Here is a 19,418-nt window from a genome sequence, read left to right as displayed (position 1 = left end):
TGAGATCAGTGATGTATGTAAGGGAAGATTATGTAGCACATGGGAGGTGAAGACAAATGAAAAAGGAGGATGGGGAGTTAGGAGTGGCAGTAAATAATGGCCAGTAAGAGAAAAAGAAGAAAGAAAGGCTAGACAGAATGAACCTCAAAGGAGAAGGAGTACGAAGGGGAGAAAGGAAGGGTTAGGAAATGTCACTTTTGAAAGATATTTTATTTAATAGGATGGGCCATTTTAAGCAGTTCTCGGGCACTTCATGTGACATGTAACATCTTCCACTCAAGACAGCATTCCTTTGACATCATGCCTATAGACATGATTTGTCTGTTCAATTTTGTAACGTGCCATCATTGACATGAGGAGTCTGTTCTGTCTTAGGTCTTCTTATACAGCCAAAGTATCTCAATATTGAGGGCCTGTCACCTCTGACACACTTAGAAAAATGTTCAAATCCCTACAGTGCATCCCTGCTTTTAGTACAAGGCTACCAACTTGTGTTTTAATCAAATTTTAGTATCTAACAGGATTTATCTCTTTTTCAATCACACAAAATGGTTTGGAAGTAAATACAGCATAATCCATTTACCTGCCAAAAGGCCATTCGCCAAGTAATATTTTAGTTTTAATAATGGAAATGGAAATCAGCATCACTGTATTTTATTATTTCGTGACTGTGTATATATGTGGGGACCCTGTTTATAGGGAAGGTTCTTTCATTATTTCTACGTAGCTGAGGATGTTAGTACACGCCTGCTGAAACACATTAGTGTTACAAGGCATCAGGTCTCAGCTGCAGTGGATTTTATTTCTTCTTCTACCTCTCCATCAGAGGAGAGTATTCCCATTCTTTTCAGGTGCCCCAGCAATCATAAATGATTCTTCCTTTTGGCTAGGAGAGCGTGGGGAAGGACCTCCCAAGTCAGCAGCAATGCTGTGGGTCACGTGTATTAACACTATGGGGAACGGAGCTACTGAGTTACAGTTATGTATGGTGCCCCCTTGGGACCATGTGAAGGGCTAGCATGTGGGGGGGCAGAAGATGTATAAATAAGATGGGTTGGCCTTTGCAAGGGGGACATGATTGGTTTCATTTTCCTGAGCTAGGGGATCAACTTTCAAAAACTACGGTAACAGCTGGCTGTATTTCAAGGAATCCCTGTTGAGGTTACAGGGACAAACCATCCCGATGAGTCGAAAGAATAGTAAATATGGCAGGCGACCAGCTTGGCTTAATAGTGAAATCCTAGCGGATCTTAAACATAAAAAAGAAGCTTACAAGAAGTGGAAGGTTGGACATATGACCAGGGAAGAGTATAAAAATATTGCTCGGGCATGTAGGAATGAAATCAGGAGGGCCAAATCTCACCTGGAGCTGCAGCTAGCGAGAGATGTCAAGAGTAACAAGAAGAGTTTCTTCAGGTATGTTGGCAACAAGAAGAAAGCCAAGGAAAGTGTGGGCCCCTTACTGAATGAGGGAGGCAACCTAGTGACAGAGGATGTGGAAAAAGCTAATGTACTCAATGCTTTTTTTGCCTCTGTCTTCACTAACAAGATCAGCTCCCAGACTGCTGCGCTGGGCATCACAAAATGGGGAAGAGATGGCCAGCCCTCTGTGGAGATAGAGGTGGTTAGGGACTATTTAGAAAAGCTGGACGTGCACAAGTCCATGGGGCCGGACGAGTTGCATCCGAGAGTGCTGAAGGAATTGGCGGCAGTGATTGCAGAGCCATTGGCCATTATCTTTGAAAACTCGTGGCGAACCGGGGAAGTCCCGGATGACTGGAAAAAGGCTATTGTAGTGCCAATCTTTAAAAAAGGGAAGAAGGAGGATCCTGGGAACTACAGGCCAGTCAGCCTCACCTCAGTCCCCGGAAAAATCATGGAGCAGGTCCTCAAAGAATCAATCTTGAAGCACTTGCATGAGAGGAAAGTGATCAGGAACAGCCAGCATGGATTCACCAAGGGAAGGTCATGCCTGACTAATTTAATTGCCTTTTATGATGAGATTACTGGTTCTGTGGATGAAGGGAAAGCAGTGGATGTATTGTTTCTTGACTTTAGCAAAGCTTTTGGCTCCCACAGTATTCTTGTCAGCAAGTTAAGGAAGTATGGGCTGGATGAATGCACTATAAGGTGGGTAGAAAGCTGGCTAGATTGTCGGGCTCAACGGGTAGTGATCAATGGCTCCATGTCTAGTTGGCAGCCGGTATCAAGTGGAGTGCCCCAAGGGTCGGTCCTGGGGCCGGTTTTGTTCAATATCTTCATAAATGATCTGGAGGATGATGTGGATTGCACTCTCAGCAAATTTGCGGATGATACTAAACTGGGAGGAGTGGTAGATACGCTGGAGGGGAGGGATAGGATACAGAAGGACTTAGACAAATTGGAGGATTGGGCCAAAAGAAATCTGATGAGGTTCACTAAGGATAAGTGCAGGGTCCTGCACTTAGGATGGAAGAATCCAATGCACCGCTACAGACTAGGGACCGAATGGCTAGGCAGCAGTTCTGCGGAAAAGGACCTAGGGGTGACAGTGGACGAGAAGCTGGATATGAGTCAGCAGTGTGCCCTTGTTGCCAAGAAGGCCAATGGCATTTTGGGATATATAAGTAGGGGCATAGCGAGCAGATCGAGGGACGTGATCGTTCCCCTCTATTCGACATTGGTGAGGCCTCATCTGGAGTACTGTGTCCAGTTTTGGGCCCCACACTTCAAGAAGGATGTGGATAAATTGGAGAGAGTCCAGCGAAGGGCAACAAAAATGATTAGGGGTCTAGAACACATGACTTATGAGGAGAGGCTGAGGGAGCTGGGATTGTTTAGCCTGCAGAAGAGAAGAATGAGGGGGGATTTGATAGCTGCTTTCAACTACCTGAAAGCGGGTTCCAAAGAGGATGGCTCTAGACTGTTCTCAATGGTAGCAGATGACAGAACGAGGAGTAATGGTCTCAAGTTGCAGTGGGGGAGGTTTAGATTGGATATTAGGAAAAACTTTTTCACTAAGAGGGTGGTGAAACACTGGAATGCGTTACCTAGGGAGGTGGTAGAATCTCCTTCCTTAGAGGTTTTTAAGGTCAGGCTTGACAAAGCCCTGGCTGGGATGATTTGGCTGGGAATTGGTCCTGCTTCGAGCAGGGGGTTGGACTAGATGACCTCCAGGGGTCCCTTCCAACCCTGATATTCTATGATTCTATGATCACTATGGGGCAGTGATTTTCAACCTTTTTTTCCTTTTCGAATGGAGGTGCGGTCTCCTTTGGAAATTCAACCTGTGCTCTGCGGACCCCTCCCATAGAAGTCTTACACAGAAAACTGACTGAACAGAATTCAACTATAAATGTTGCATGTGCTCGGCACTGCATTTGACGCAACGTGAGAAAGGGTGCTCCGGGCTGGCTCCAGGCACCAGCTTTGCAAGCAGGTGCTTGGAGCGGCATTCAGAACGGGCGGCAGTCCGTGTACCACGGCGGCAATTTGGCGGCAGCTCCACGGCTCTTCCCGCCGCAGTGGCTTTTGGGTGGCAGCTCCGCGGCTCTTCCGGGCGCGGCGGCCATTTGGCAGCAGCTCTGCTACTATTGTGGCAGCAGCAATTCGGTGGTGACTGCTTGGGGTGGCAAAATTGGTAGAGCCGCCCCGAGGGCGCTAAACTGCGGACTTCTATGGTAACAACAACCCTTACGGGTTTTGACCTGTACGTGGGGTATTCACGTACTTCTGATTGATCAGAAAAACAGAATGCCTTTTCTGGGATCTGAAACTTTATTTTCATAGTCACCTTTCTCTAGCCGCTTAGACATAGTCTGGGGGAGCCCCAGGGGTCTGCAGACCACATGTTGAAAACCACTGCAGGCATGCAAATCCTATTTATACCTTTACACAGCACCACCTGGTGCTAGGAAAGCAACACTGCAACTTCTCACTGAATTTTGGAAAACAGCTAAATATTAGTGTGATGGTTTGGTTTTTGGGTGATTGTTGGTGGAGGCCCCTCCTGGCTAGAGGAAGTTAGGTAGAAAAGTGTTTCAATGGAGAAAGAAGTACACACACAAAGCAAGGGGGAAAAAAAGAAAAAAATCTGTCTAAGACCAATAGATGGTGCAGACAAAGGATTATAAACCTGGACTCCAAACATAGACAGGATTTAGGGCTGGTTAGACCACAACATGAGGGTGTTAGACAGATGTCTTCATGCCCTAAAAAGTAGATGTTATGGTCACTATTTCATCTAACTGTTAAAACTGGAACTTCATAAAGAAATTCATGCTAAACATAAGTCATATTAGTGTGCTTTTTATGGGATCTTAGATTTTATTTTTATAATGGACTCCAGGCCTTTCTGCCCTTCCTCTCTACTCTTTTTCCATGAGTTCACAACCCCTATCTCCCATGCTGTAACTGTAGTGTGACACCTAGGGCTCAACTATACAGCGCGACATTGCACACTACATAGGTGTGATTGCTAAAGCGCATCCATATGTTGTGCATTAATTGGTCCACGTAGACCCTGTAGGTGTGCACTAAAAGTTCCCTAGTGCACATTAAACGTTTGAAACACACTAGTCAAAGCACACTAGGGAACAATTAGTGTGCAGCATGTCAGTGCAGTTTAGAAGTCCCATCGCTGCAATGAGCGTTGCTACACCACGTAGACAAGACCTTAGATAGTGGGGGGGGGGGTATTATCCAGCAGACAGATTCAGCAGGTACGTGCCCCTCGATTTTCACATATAGTGGGCTAGCTTCTCAGCTGGCGTAACCTGCTGTAGCTCCACTGCTGTCAACTTCCACCAACTGAAGATCTGGCCCACTACATGTAGCCTCAACACTGTGGACCTGCCAGCAGATGCTCATCCTTACTAGGCAGAACCTTAAATAACTCGGAAATTCGCTTTGTTACAAACCTATTTTCATATTAAATATGTATTATAAAAACCCAAACCCACATAATTTACCAGGGAAGGGGGAGCCCTCCCCGCCGTCAGAAGGCAGCACTGGGGTGTGTGTTCAGGGTGGAGACTGAGGAGGAAGCGGACAGATGGAAGGAAGAACGTGAAGAGAAAGGGATTGGGGAGGTGGAGGACACGTGGAAGACAAGACGCTATGGAGGAGCCCAAAGGGGAACAGGACTGACCCAGAAGACAGGGTGGGGAAGCAAGGCCCAGAAAGGAGAAAGACAGTGAGAGGGGCAGGGGGTGGAGAGGGATAGAGTTCCTTTGTCCTCCAGGGGCTTGGGGCAAGTGAGTGGAATCTTTCACCTGGCAGCCACTGGGGCAGCTCCCATTTTTGTTCGTGCATACAAGGTTGAGTTCTGAGCCCGAAACAATCGTGTACAAATTGGGAGTGGGTAGCATCCACCCAAAAGCTCAAAAATCAGAAGGCAGATGAAGACATGTGTCTTTTTGAAAGGTTAAGATTTTTCCAAGCCAGTCTCATGATTCTGAGCAGTCTGTTCCAGGGTTTTTGAATGCCTGTATTTGTCAATACAGCTTCCCTTGCTCTCTTTCTCTGCAATCTTCACCTGTCTCTTCTCCCCATATCTCAACACTTAAAAACTGCGGGGTATCGGGGAGGGGGGGTGGAGGAATGAGGCAGGCAATCTCCCCTGACAAGCAGTGCTCTGAGCTTCATTACTGAGCCAGGCCTTGGGGTCTGACAAACTTCTCATGGTTCATCTCGGGAAAGCCCCTCTGCAAAGAATCATGGGAAGTTCACTGGCCTGAGACTGCTAATGCCATTGGCTGTTATTCCCAGGCTAGGGAAGCCGGGGGAGGGGAGGCGGAAGAGAAGTAGGGATTGTTCTGATTTCCATGTAGGTGAGCCATTTAATGCTACATTTAAAGAAAACTAGGAAATTAATTCACAAAAATCTTTGTTGGGAAAATTAAGGTTGCTATACACATAACAAGCTTCAGTAAACCACAAAAAGCAAGGTAATGAATAGTTAAGCCATTTAACCCTCTACTTGTTCAGCGGCAGGGAGATGCCTTACCACTTCCAAAATTACTAACACCACAGACCAAACACCCCAATCTTAACCATTGTGCAAGGGATGTCAGCCTTCCAGCACTCTCTTTACTACAATATCACCTTCCAAACACAAACGTCTATAACTGATGCTGTTTGGAGGGTAACATAATGCAATACTCCTAGTGAGGGTGTAACACTGATACACAGTGGCATTACATTTTCAATATTTCTGTTCGTGAATCTTACAGAGTGGTAATCTCAGTGTTTCCTCTTGCAAAGGCGTAGATGGATTCAGTGAGCCTGTTTCAGAGAAAAATTCCAAAAAAGATCACAGCAATTCAGGGTTTTTAGAGCCAAACAAATACCTTGATAGTTTGATATTTCTAACACACTTTACATTTGGTGTAAGATATCGGTTTTCCTTAATTACTTCAGGGAATCACTGAAATCCCCAAAAAGAAGCAACCTTTCCTTCCATGGTAGTTATTCCTGTGCCAAAGTTTCAATTTTATGATCAAAGTACGGGATTGATGAATCAGAGACCCCAGTGGGAGTCTTGCCAGAGCTCAATGGGAACAGGACAATGCCCATTGTTTCTGATAATTTTTGCTTTTGATAACAGCTTTGTTATGGGGGGGGGTTAATTTCAGGTAACTTCTGTGCAGTGCTGAGGGGAAGGAAGTGCTTTCAGAACGCAATAACTCATTTTCTTCGGTAGTTTTCCATGGGAAATAGATCTGCTTGCTAGTTGTCTAAATTGGCTTATTTCTAAGGATATTTCTTCTCCCTGATGGCTAAGGGACTATAAATCATGAAAGACTTCAAACTGCTCCCTCAGAGAACAGTGAAAAGCTTCTCCCTAATAGTATGGCAAAGAAACTTAAAATAAATGATAGGCTCACATGGAGCTCTCTCTGATACTTTTTATTAGTAATTTAACGCTACCAATGTGATCAAAATTGGTACAAAGCCAAAGATAAAGGCTGCTCCTGCCGCCAAGAGCTCACAGTCTGAAAACAGCCATAGAGAAGACAGTACACACTGGAAAATCCAGAGGAGGGAATCACAGGCCTTTTGCCTCTATTATTATAAACTCAAAACCTATGAGCTCCAGGGGAGAAGTCAATTTGAAGGAGAGATTTGGAAGAGTTGATGCTGATGGCATGTTTTCACCCCTGATTTCTGTAGCCTATGTCAACAAGGCTCTTTACTCTTTTATTCATGGACTTCCATAATGGGCAGGTTATTTTTCTTTATTGTTTTGTACACTGTATACTGACAACGTCCTTCACACCTGCCACCGGCAAAGAGCTGGAATATCAGTACTTAGGGCTATTTAATGTCTCAGCTCTTTTCTGTATTTCTTTAAAAATTACTCAGGATAGTGACATGCACACAGGATATCTTGATGCTGGTTGCCCTGCTACTCCAAATAAGCAGCTCTTAATAACTGCTATCTAACATGAGATCTTGTTTTTGATAAGGCCTGCAGATGATCATACCTCTGATGTCTGTGACATTCTCCACGACCGGCTGTGGAAGTTATTGTAATGTACCAAAAAGAGGATTTTTCTGAATTAGGGCCTAATGGAAGAAAGAAATTAAATCTTTGATATGTCACCAGAATTGTTTCATAAAAGACTTTTTCAAAGTTTTCCATGAAGTATCAGCTGTTTTTTTTTTTTTTTAATGGATGCTGCCAAAGACGTAAAGGTCAACTAATCAACTTAAGCACTGGTCACCTCTGAGAGGACACAGTATGCTCTGGAACCCAGTTAGTTAGTTAGTTTTGGAATCAGTCCATGTTTACAATAGGCAAGATAAGATTTACTGTCAGATTAACAACTGAACAAACTAACAGATGCAAAGCTGATACAATAGGAGGTCACGTAGGTCCCTTGCCTTTTAGTTAGTCTGATGGTACATAGCACATCAGCTTTTCCATTTTTCTTTTTTTTGTGGGGGTTAAATTTTCAGCGGAGGATGGATTCGGTGTTAAAAGTCCTTCCAAATGGGGCCATAGCCAAGGTACAGCAGGTCAGATTTTTTGGCCTAAAAACCGTGACTTGTTTCTCTTTTCTCCCTAATTGATCTAAAATGCCAAAAGTAAAGCCACAGTCTTTGGATGTGAAGTGGAATGTGCCACACTAGTTGAAACAAAGGGGTTGTCTACTCTGGCACTTTACAGCGCTGCAACTTTCTCGCTCAGGGGTGTGAAACCCCTCCCCGCCCCGAGCACTGCAAGTTTCAGTGTAGACAGTGCACCAGCGCTGGTAGCTACACCCCTCGTGGAGGTGGTTTAACGTTGCCAGTGTAGACTAGCCCCAACTCGCACACTTTGGCTTTGTAAAGTTATCTTCTTTTTAAGGAAAGGAGCAGATTGGAGCTAAAAATATATCCATTTGTCAGATACCTACCCAGCAGGATTATTTGAGAACTCAGTGAAAAAAGTCTTTCGATAAATGAGATATTTTAGGGAGAGATAACACTCTCTTACTGGCCGTTCTGACAGTGTGCGACGTGTACAACATACAAGGAACATAATGACTAATGTATGCTGAACAATGCAGAGCTGGCAGTTGCATTCCCTTCCAAGAGCCATATGTGGAAGAGGAGAACACTTGTGAAAGTTCTAATATTTATTTATATAGACATTCATCACACACTCTTTGCCTTGCCATCTGGGTGCTATGTGAAACAAATATCGGGCAACAATATACCTGGTACAAAAGCCAAGCAAAGTAAGTGCTGGCAATCATTTAGCACTAAGAGTTTGCTGGACATTTTCCTCCCCAGCGCAGGAGCAGGGAATTGGAAAGCACAAACTACATGCACCCTTTATAAAAGTTCCCCAGCAAAGCTCCCCAGAGTTCTTAGCAATATTTTGCCACTTTCACACCATCAGCAAAGCAGGGCTGTATCTTAAAGGTACCATATAACCCAGGATGTAAATGTCAGCCTATGGTAACATGATATATAATCCTTTCCAGTCAATACAGCAACTGATTTGCAAATCACTTTTTAAAGCGTTCTGATCTATGTATGTGGACGTTACCCAAAAAGGTGCAAGTATCCCACAAAGCACAACAATTCACATTCTACAGCTTCGTCCAAGAAGTCATGCAACCCAAGCAATTATCTCTTACAAAAGCGAGCTCTGGACACTTACTCAGCAATTTCATCTGGAATTCACTCCATTCTTCAAGAAAGAGGAATAATTACTATGGTAACCCTGTTCTACAGACTTTAATATGCCGTCTGGTGGCTGTGAAAGATTAACCCTCAGAGTACGAGATGAACTCTTGATGTTTTGAGAATTTCATTGTAAAGAGAAATAGCTTTTCTCAGGTAATAAAACTGCTCTGGAAGGTCTTCCCCATACTCTCTCTTGTAAGCATTTGCATACTCACTGTCCTCTGTCAATATCCACATTTTTGTGTGATGTATACAAAGACAACTTCAGTGATTAAACAGTACACATTCCCAGAAAAGGTCATCAAGAAACTCTTTCAATACCTGTGCAGCAAGTCTCCGCATGGCCTCTTCTTGGCGTCTGCGCATTTCAGGCGTTCCAGGGCAGCTTCCACTCGTGATTGACGAGTGAGCAGAAGGTGGCTGTGTAAGGGGTAGCTCTCTATTTGCATCCACATCTGTACCAAACAAAGAGGGTAACAGATTTCTACAGGCCAACCATGACTGAGACAATTACAAAGCACACGATAAGGTATTTTCTAACAATCCATTAAAGCGGTTAATATATTTTCTGTAAGCAGTCTAAGACTCTGAGCAGTATAGGGGTGCACTCAGGGGAAACTCTCCTGAACAAATTTCTGCCAGAACTAACAGGGGAAGGACAGCAGAGATAAAGGATTAACCTCATCTTACTCATTTTCTTCATGTTAATCTTAGTCATTAAATACATACAATATTTAGTGAATTTAATACTCATGATAATGTGGCCCCTCTCCATAGAGTCAAATATATTGTTGGGCAATGCTCTACTACTTCTGCCCATAGGCCTCCCATCTAAATGCTTCTTCTAATTTAGTCCTGAGCCTTTCTTGAGCACATGTATAAATGGGGACCGTTTAACCCGGTAACTAACATCCCAATTCACAACCAAGTAAAGTAACCAGAAAGAGAGAAGTACGAGATGATACCCAGAGGAGCATTAGGATGTTGGGATGGATCTGCATGAAAGTAATGATTTGTGGGGGGAGGGATAACTCAGTGGTTTGAGCATTGGCCTGCTAAACCCAGGGTTGAGAGTTCAATCTTTGAGGGGGCCATTTAGGGATCTGGGACAAAAACTGGGGCTTGGTCCTGCTTTGAGCAGGGGGTTGGACTAGATGACCTCCTGAGGTCCCTTCCAACTATGATATTCTTTGATATTGGAATCATCTCTAAAGCATAACTGATTCTAAATCTCATTTAATCCGATTTGCTTGTCTGGGTAGAGTGATGTGGCACAAACTAGAGGCCCTCTGTAAATGTCAAGATATATGGCATGTTTTTACTGTTAACTCTTTCAAACTACATTATTTTGCAACCAGAAGTTATTGATTTCAAATTTTTTTGATTAAAAAAATTGTACTTTAAGAGTATTCTAATAGCAACAGGTTTCAGAGTAGCAGCCGTGTTAGTCTGTATTCGCAAAAAGAAAAGGAGGACTTGTGGCATCTTAGAGACTAACAAATTTATTTGAGCATAAGCTTTTGTGAGCTACAGATGAAGTGAGTTGTAGCTCACGAAAGCTCATGCTCAAATAAATTTGTTAGTCTCTAAGGTGCCACAAGTCCTCCTGTTCTTTTTGCTAATAGCAACAGTCTCTTCAAACACAGACCCTACTAGCACAGAATTTTCCTGAATGCTATAATGTACCCTTGACTTTGACTTGAAATAATAATTTAAACTATGATCCATTTATCTGCTGGTAGAAACAATAAGGGTGGCGTCCACTGTCTAAATACTTAATTCGTATGTTTAATTAACAAATTCATGTTTTGCACATGTGAACATATCAGCAGCTCTATCTGCCTGTCTGAGTTATGAAGAAACTGTAGTGGGATTTTGCTTATTTCTAGCTCACTAACACCAATAATATACTTCTTATAGGACTTTTGGGTCACCTGATCAATACTTAAGTTATTAAACATATTAACAGAGTTTGTTTTTGAATGTGTATAAATGAAGATAGATACATCTGCTGGGAGAGCAAAACAGCAGTGCACAGACAATCCAGGAAGTTTCTAGAGAGCGTTGGGGACAACTTCCTGTGCAAGTGCTGGAGGAACCAACTAGGGGCCGTGCTCCCAAACAGGGAAGAATTGGTAGGGGAAACAGAAGTGGGTGGCAACTTGGGCAGCAGTGACCATGAGATGGTCGAGTTCAGCATCCTGACAAAAGGAGGAAAGGAGAGCACCAGAATATGGATGCTGGATTTCAGAAAAGCAGACTTTGACTCCCTCAGGGAACTGATGGACAGCATCCCCGGGAGGCTAATATGTGGGGGAAAGGAGTCCAGGAGAGCTGGCTGTATTTTAAAGAAGCCTTATTGAGAGATCAGGAACAAACCATCCCGATGTGCAGAAAGAATAGCAAATATGGCAGGCGACCAGCTTGACTTAACAGCGAAATCTTCAGTGAGCTTAAACACAAAAACTAAGCTTACAAGAAGTGGAAACTTGGACAGATGAATAGGGAGCAGTATAAAAATATTGCTAGAGCACGCAGGGATGTAAGGCCAAAGCACAATTGGAGCTGCAGCTAGCAAGGGATGTGAAGAGTAATGAGAAGGGTTTCTACAGGTATGTTAGCAACAAGAAGAAGGTCAGGGAAAGTGTGGGACCCTTACTGAATGGGGGACGCAACCTAGTGACAGATGATGTGGAAAAAGCTGAAGTACTCAATGCTTTTTTTGCCACAGTCTTCCCAGGCAAGGTCAGCTCCCAGACTGCTTCACTGGGCAGCACAGTATGGGGAGGAGGTAAGCAGCCCTCAGCGATGAAAGAACAGGTTAAGGACTGGCTAGATTGTCAGGCTCAAAGGGTAATGATCAACGGCTCGATGTCTAGTTGGCAGCCGGTATCAAGCGGAGTGTCCCACAGGTCAGTCCTGGGGCCAGTTTTGTTCAACATCTTCATCAATGATCTGGATGATGGGATGGATTGCACCCACAGCAAGTTCACGGATGACACTAAACTGGGAGGAGAGGTAGATATGGTGGAGGGTAGGGATAGGATACAGAGGGCCCTAGACAAAGGAGGATTGGGCCAAAAGAAATCTGATGAGGTTCAACAAGGACAAGTGCAGAGTCCTGCACTTAGGATGGAAGAATCCCATGCACCGCTACAGGCTGGGGACCGACTGGGTAAGCGGCAGTTCTGCAGAAAAGGACCTGGGGATTACAGTTGACGAGAAGCTGGATATGAGTCAGCAGTGTGCCCTTGTTGCCAAGAAGGCTAACGGCATACTGGACTGCATTAGTAGGAGCATTGCCAGCAGATTGAGGGAAGTGATTATTCCCCTCCATTCGGCACCAGTGAGGCCACATCTGGAGTACTGCGTCCAGTTTTGTGGCCCCCCACTACAGAAAGGATGTGGACAAATTAGAGAGAGTTCAGTGGAGGGCAACAAAAATTATTAGGGGACTGAGGCACATGACTTATGAGGAGAGGCTAAGGGAACTGGGTTTATTTAGTCTGCAGAAAAGAAGAGGGGGGATTTGATAGCAGCCTTCAACTACCTGAAGGGGGGTTCCAAAGAAGATGGAGCTAGGCTGTTCTCAGTGGTGGCAGATGACAGAACAAGGAACAAAAATCTCAAGTTGCAGTGCAGGAAGTCTAGGTTGGATATTAGGAAACACTATTTCACTAGGAGGGTGGTGACGCACTGGAATGGGTTACCTAGGGAGGCAGTGGAATCTCCATCCTTAGAGGTTTTTAAGGCCTGGCTTGACAAAGCCCTGGCTGGGATGATTTAGTTGGGGTTCGTCCTCCTTTGAGCAAGGGGCTGGACTAGATGACCTTCTGAGGTCTCTTCCAGCCCTAATCTTCTATGATTCTATATATGGCTTTTTCCAGAATAAATGTGTTATTTCTCATTCTGAGGAGCTCAGAGCTCCTTATTAAACAAATAACCCCAGCCACAATTTGTGATTCACTTATTTCCCAGAATTTAGAGCTGGGGCTCTATCCAATTTACTGCTACTTCAAGGAAGTGCTGGAGTAAGAACTGAAAGCCTGTATGTGTTTGGTTTGTACAAGGATCTCTTTTCTGTGCTTTGCATGTGAGGACTGTAGAACATTTTCCTATTCAAAGCCTCCAGGTCTCAACTGTGTGTGTGGTTTTTAGTTTGAAAACATTTAAACTATAGCCTCTGTAATCTCCCTCACAATCTCTCTAAATAGACTGAGAGAATCATCCAGCAGGTGCATTGCAGGCTTTAGTTAAAATACATAAACAAACCCTGCCTTTCATTACACATTGTCCATTTTGCTCTAGAAGGTGACATTCAATATTTCAGAAAACCAACAATTTGTCTCATTTCAGATGCTTATATATGGATGAGAATATTTCATTCTAGCAAACAGCATTTGTCCAACAAGGGATTTAACTATAATTTCAGTAGGATAGAGTATTCCTTCATTCCTGTTTTACCCTTATAATTGTCCTGTGTGTGGTATTAAGCTATTGTTGCTTTCTACCTGCAAGGTGGCTGCATTTCAGTGGAGGGCTAAGTGATTTATGCTGGTGTGAAGGAGGAAAAGCAGTTGCCAGGCTCAAGATGCGGTGTGTGACCCACCCCAAGCTGCTCTACCAGAATGGAGGGGGATAGACCAATTGTACAGGAAGGAATAGGTGATGTATCCAACATAAATGTGTGTTGCAGTAACAAGTTAGGAAATAACAGATGGAGGTTTCCCATTAAGCATGCCAGTGGGAGAACCCATGATGTGCCCAAGCCAGTGGCCAACAGCAGAAAAGGCAGCCTGATTCCTCAGGGAGCCTCAGCTGGCAGGAACCAGGTCATGCTCCACATTGTCCAGGTCTGGCACATGAACAGTAAACCATGACAGGTGGCCCCAAGATGGCAGGTTTGGCAACAATCTCTGAACTGGTCTATTGGGGGAGGGGAAGAAGTGGTAATGGGATCCTTGTGGGTGAAAAGTGCTAAACACATAAACGTATGAGATTCATGCATTTCAGAGCTCTTTCTATATAGCAGTACTTACGTTTTGGGGAGGCATGTGGGCTATCAGAGGCAATCTGTCTCATTCGTGTGCCATGGCAGCTGAGAGCAACCAGTCTGGAGATAATGGCAGTTTTACCAAAGCCAATGTTCCCAACAATCACCACACCTCTGTTCACACTGGCATTGGCACTCTGCAACTGTGCATCTATCTCATGGAACACCCAGTCCCGTCCGACAAACACAGACTCTGTGGTGATGCTTGGCACCTCAAAGAGCAGTGGTTTCAGGGAGATGTCTGGAGGTCTATAAGGTGCAAAGCGTACTGTAAAGAAGAAACACAGGGAAAGAACATACAATTTAGGGCTAGATGGCAATACAACTATGGTTATGACATCACTTATAATGAATTCGAAGGCTAGAGTGCTCACACAGAAAAAAGAGAGTTTATATGACCATTGGGCTTGCATTTATATCTCAGAGACTTATTACAAATAAAGGCCGTGTCAACAAGAGCAAAAAGGTGTGTTTTTCAACTGTTAGCTCAGCTCCACTGAACTCCATTGAAAACCCCCTTAACCACCATGTAGACATAGCCAGATAATCTGAGCTTGTCCTCTTGTACAATGCAACCAAAACAAAACTATCTTAAAGCTGTTAAACTTTGTTCACACTGATAGCAAAAGGGGGTTTTAACTGAGCTAAACTAAATAGTTTGAGCCATTTCAAATGGCCAAACCAAACCAAAATGTTTTGTTCTTCATGAAGGAAAATTCTGCTGAAATCTGTCTTTTCATGCAGAAAATGTTAATTCAACTAACTGCATTTTCCCCTGTGAAAATGTTTTGATCAGCTCTAGTATAAACGGGAGGAGCAACAGCTCAGTTGTTTGAGCATTGGCCTGTTAAACCCAGGGTTGTGAGTTCAATCCTTGAGGGGGCCATTTGGGATCTGGGGCAAAAATTGGGGCTTGGTCCTGCTTTGAGCAGGGGGTTGGACTAGATGACCTCCTGAGGTCCCTTCCAACCCTGATATTCTATGAAAGGTGTTATCAGCAGGCATTTGGAATGGCTGTAATACTTCTTACTGGTGAAGCCAAAAGTGAGTAAAGCAATTCATTGCTAGTGAAGGCCAACAAAGCCATTCTACCTCAACACTCTTCATGTATTTTGCATGTGGCACATCTTACTGCAGAAGAAGCATTTTTAACTAGTACTGTTTTTTGGATCCATCCTCCTCTACAGCTAGGCAATCTTTACAACAATTTTTGGAGAAAAATTATAACCAAGAAACCACAAACTAATGTTTTTATGTCTAAGAAAGTTGCTATTTTAGTATCAAATAATCCATGAAGTAAGAGGCATAAATCCTCGTGTCTTACATTAACAGAAAAGAGTAAACCTTCTACCCCATTGTATCAATCAACAGATCAGCACATCTGACTGTCACACATGCCCTGAATTTGGGAAATTAATCCGCTCTAACATTGCCAAGGTTGCTGTGAAGGTTTTATTTGAGAGGATAGGTTTGATGAAGTTGGGATACATATTACTTTTTCAATGTCTTGGAGATGGAAGTGAAAGTCTTATGGAATAGTGGAGCATGTCACCAACACTGTTGGATGCAATATAAAGCGGCAAGGAATGCCGGAGACATTTCCCTTAACTTCTGATTTAAGTAGACAAGGTTGGTTGTGATGCAATCTTCTCTGTCATGAAACCTAGTATGTGCTTGTGTTAATTTCCTAGTTTTTATCCAGGGTTGGTGTTCCTCAGCACAGGTACCCACGGTCAGGGAGGGGGAGACAGGGAGAAGTGGAAGTGCACCTGCCTGACAATCAGAGGGAGAAACAGTGCAGCTGAAGCCACTCCTGACTGTGTCGACTTTACTAAAGAGAATGAGAGGCTGCAACTTCATTAAGTTTTTTAGTCTACAACATTTCATCTCCATGTAAAGGTTACTGAAAGTAAGTAGTCAAACAGCAAACCACCATATTTTGCATTAACCACAAAACCTGTCAGCTGGAGATAACCTCCAAGAAGGACTCTGTGTAGTCACTCATTTCCTGAAACACACAACAGCTTCTCAGGGGCTTCTGAAAATGGAGACAGCAAGGAGCAGCAGCAGGTCTGTTTACCATACTCTCCTTTCCTCTGGATCCCCTGTCCCTGCCTGTGTGAAACCTACCTCTTCACCTTCAAACCTACCAATATGTAACATCAGCAAAGCAAAACAAGTGACACATTGATATTTCATTCAATACCAGTTATCTGGTGATTCATACTATGATTTACAGATTGTCATAGTTTTTAAAGTACAAAACCAGTTTTAAAGATATCTTCTTACTGTGAAAACTACATAAAACATGATGTCCCCCTACCTAGGTCATCAGCAACAGGGTTTTAACCTAGGTCTTCTCAGTGCTGGTTCAGAACACTCCCACCTGTGCTACAGGATCAATTGCTGGCCTCTATGTAGAGAAGCCATTGCAGAAGGGCTTGATGCATACTTTCTAATTTTTTAAAAACAAACTACCCCTCCTCCATTCAGATAGATGCCAAGGAATGTTTGCTCATTCATTTAATTCTGAGCATTTAAATGTTTGCTTGACGGCAATATTTCATAAAGGCTTATGGGGGAAGGAGCAGCATAAACCATTATCTGCAGATTTACTGTATAACTCCCTTGCAGCAGTCCAATGTTATAGCAGGATTCTGAAAGCCGATTTTTTTTTCACAAAGGGAATAATTTATCACAGGTTGCTTTTAAATGCACAAGATGCTCAATTCAGCTCTCCAGGGGAAAAAATTAAAGCACTTTAGCGCAGACATAGGGCCAAGGGTGTTTTTCTTCATTCTAAAGGGCTAACATCAAAATCATTAGGCTTTACAATTAACCTGCCTTGACAATTTTCCCATTTACTGTCTATTACCCTAATGATCTCAGAGAGATCCTCCTTTCAAACAAGCCCTGCTGACCTTGAAAATACATGATCTATACTGCAAATCTTGCTGCTGGAGTGAAAGGCGTGGAATGTACCTTAACTGATGCAAAGCGCACAATGACAGGTTTCAGAGTAGCAGCCGTGTTAGCCTGTATTCGCAAAAAGAAAAGGAGTACTTGTGGCATCTTAGAGACTAACCAATTTATTTGAGCATAAGCTTTCGTGAGCTACAGCTCACTTTGCTCATGAAAGCTTATGCTCAAATAAATTTGTTAGTCTCTAAGGTGCCTCAAGTACTCCTTTTCAAAGAGCATAATGCAGCTTTAAGCCCCCTCTCCAAGGGGCTCTTTCTGCACTTCTGTGGAGAGCATTCTTGGCCAAGGGTGGAGAGAGGGCAACCAATCCTCAAACACCAAGAATCTGTCGGCCATTGTTTTTGTTTTGTTGCTTCACATCAGTGCAAGCAATGAATACAGAAATGTGAATATCCACAATACAGTGTAAATATATGGCTTTAATAAATTGGTACAATAAAACATAAAATGCTGTTCCTTGTCTATTATGTCATTTCTATTAATAGAAAAGATGTTATAATAGAGATGGTTTTTTTCCATTCTTGCCAAAAAATCTTTAAAAATCAGAATTGTAAAAGATTTAACTCATCTCTCTGATTCCCCTGCCTGACACTCAGCAAAAAAATCCTAAACTTTATGTGCTTTGTACCTCTAACATTTTAGATCATATTTTTGCAACCATGGAATAGTCTAAGCCTGGTGTATGATTAGATTTAGAATAATACAGTTGAAAGGCAGAAGATTAAAAAATAAACACTGCCTTTTCAAAGAGCACACAACACACAGAATAAAACTGAATCCAGCCAGTCAATAAGATTTATGTTTCGCGTTTACACAAACCTTAGCAGACTGTAAATAGCAAACTGATGGGACTAAATGTAAGTAGCTCACTGCTGAGCTACTACAGGTAGGAGAAAAAGGAATGCAATGTCTGATCTAATTAATTCAAGAAATGAAGTTTACTCTCCTGTAATTGGGGTTCTTCAAAATGACCTCTGCACACACATTACACCCACCTTCCTCTGAGCCCTTTTTTCAATTATAGACTCGGGGAGGCAATGAAAGGTAAATAGGGGGTTAGCAAGTCATGCCATACCTCCACTGTATTGCCCCACCCCTGAACATTCAGAGTCTGGAGGGGAGGGGCAGGGGGCGCAAAAGTGCTCCAATGGACGCTGCTACCAAGCAGATTCCACTAGTCTAAGCAGCAGCCAGTGCACCCCAAAAGTGGGACTATGCAGAGGCAATTCAAAGAAGAAAATCCACTTATAATATGCAGAAACATAACCTTTCTAAATAGATCCCCCCCCCCCCATTTACACTCAGAATTCCTCAGAATATTTAGGACCTTTGCTTTAAGACAAACAACAAGATTTATAATTTTACGCAGTGAAATGTAACAATAGTTAAATTGCCATTGTCTCCACAAGTTACTGTTGAAACCTCTGCAGTGTGCAGAGGTATGGAGACCGACATCTGCTAGATCCCCTCCTATAGGCTGCTCTGCATGGTGACCAGCATTTGCTGTGCACTTTGCTCTGCACTGCTCAGTGCCTGGGAGGTCCTGGCTTTGTCTAGAATCACTCCCCTCTCAGACATTACCTTCCATGTCTGGATTCAGCTCATATTTACATATTATTCAAATCTGTAAATCAAGATATAAACCATTCCTGATACTTGTTTCCAGAATGCTTAGAGGCATAATCCAAATTTGGCCTTATTTGTATGTAGGAAGCACAGACCTAGAATGCACAATAATTGTGTTCAGACTTTATTTTAAAAAAATTCAACCAGTGTAGTTAATACCATGTATACCAGATCTGTAGTTTGGAATGCTTCAGATAATCCTGCAAACATTTAGATCGAAGCATACCCTGGCATGCACCTCAGCTGCATCTTCACAGTTTATTGCTAAAATGATCTTTTAATTAAAACATTTCATAATGTGGCCAAAAAAGGCAGCAGGTGATTCCCACACACAGAGAGGTTAATCATACAGTGTGACTCACGCTGCTGTAATCTTCATCTTCACACTACAGAATTATATCTACAATGGGGGAGGTTTTTAAAGATATATATGGAAAGCCTCTAACTCCCATTGAAAGTGAATGGGAGTTAGATGCCTAACCACCAGTTGTGTCTTTGAAAATATCCCCATGTGTGTTAAAATAAAGCAGCATAAAAACTTTGTAATTATTTAAGATTACGCAAATTAAATTCCAGAGTTGAGACTGCCTCTATTATA

At 43.1% G+C, this 19,418-nt stretch overlaps 1 protein-coding gene across 1 annotated transcript in view; it reads right to left on the bottom strand.

The window, feature by feature from the left end:
- Nucleotides 1–19,418, bottom strand: part of TANC2 (tetratricopeptide repeat, ankyrin repeat and coiled-coil containing 2) — a 690,066-nt gene that overhangs the window by 97,652 nt on the left and 572,996 nt on the right. Inside the window, exons 11-12 of the mRNA XM_084615604.1 lie at nucleotides 14,199–14,480; nucleotides 9,481–9,614 (exon numbers count right to left, since the gene is read on the bottom strand). Of these exons, the coding sequence (XP_084471730.1) occupies nucleotides 9,481–9,614; nucleotides 14,199–14,480 (416 nt within the window). The remainder of the gene's footprint in view (nucleotides 1–9,480; nucleotides 9,615–14,198; nucleotides 14,481–19,418) is intronic.

The sequence above is a fragment of the Lepidochelys olivacea genome, assembly GCF_965140295.1.
Source record: "Lepidochelys olivacea isolate rLepOli2 genome assembly, chromosome: 27".
NCBI classification, from domain to species: Eukaryota; Metazoa; Chordata; order Testudines; family Cheloniidae; genus Lepidochelys; species Lepidochelys olivacea.
The sequence above is the reverse complement of the archived record's forward strand: the minus strand, read 5'-3'. Positions and strand labels throughout refer to the sequence as shown.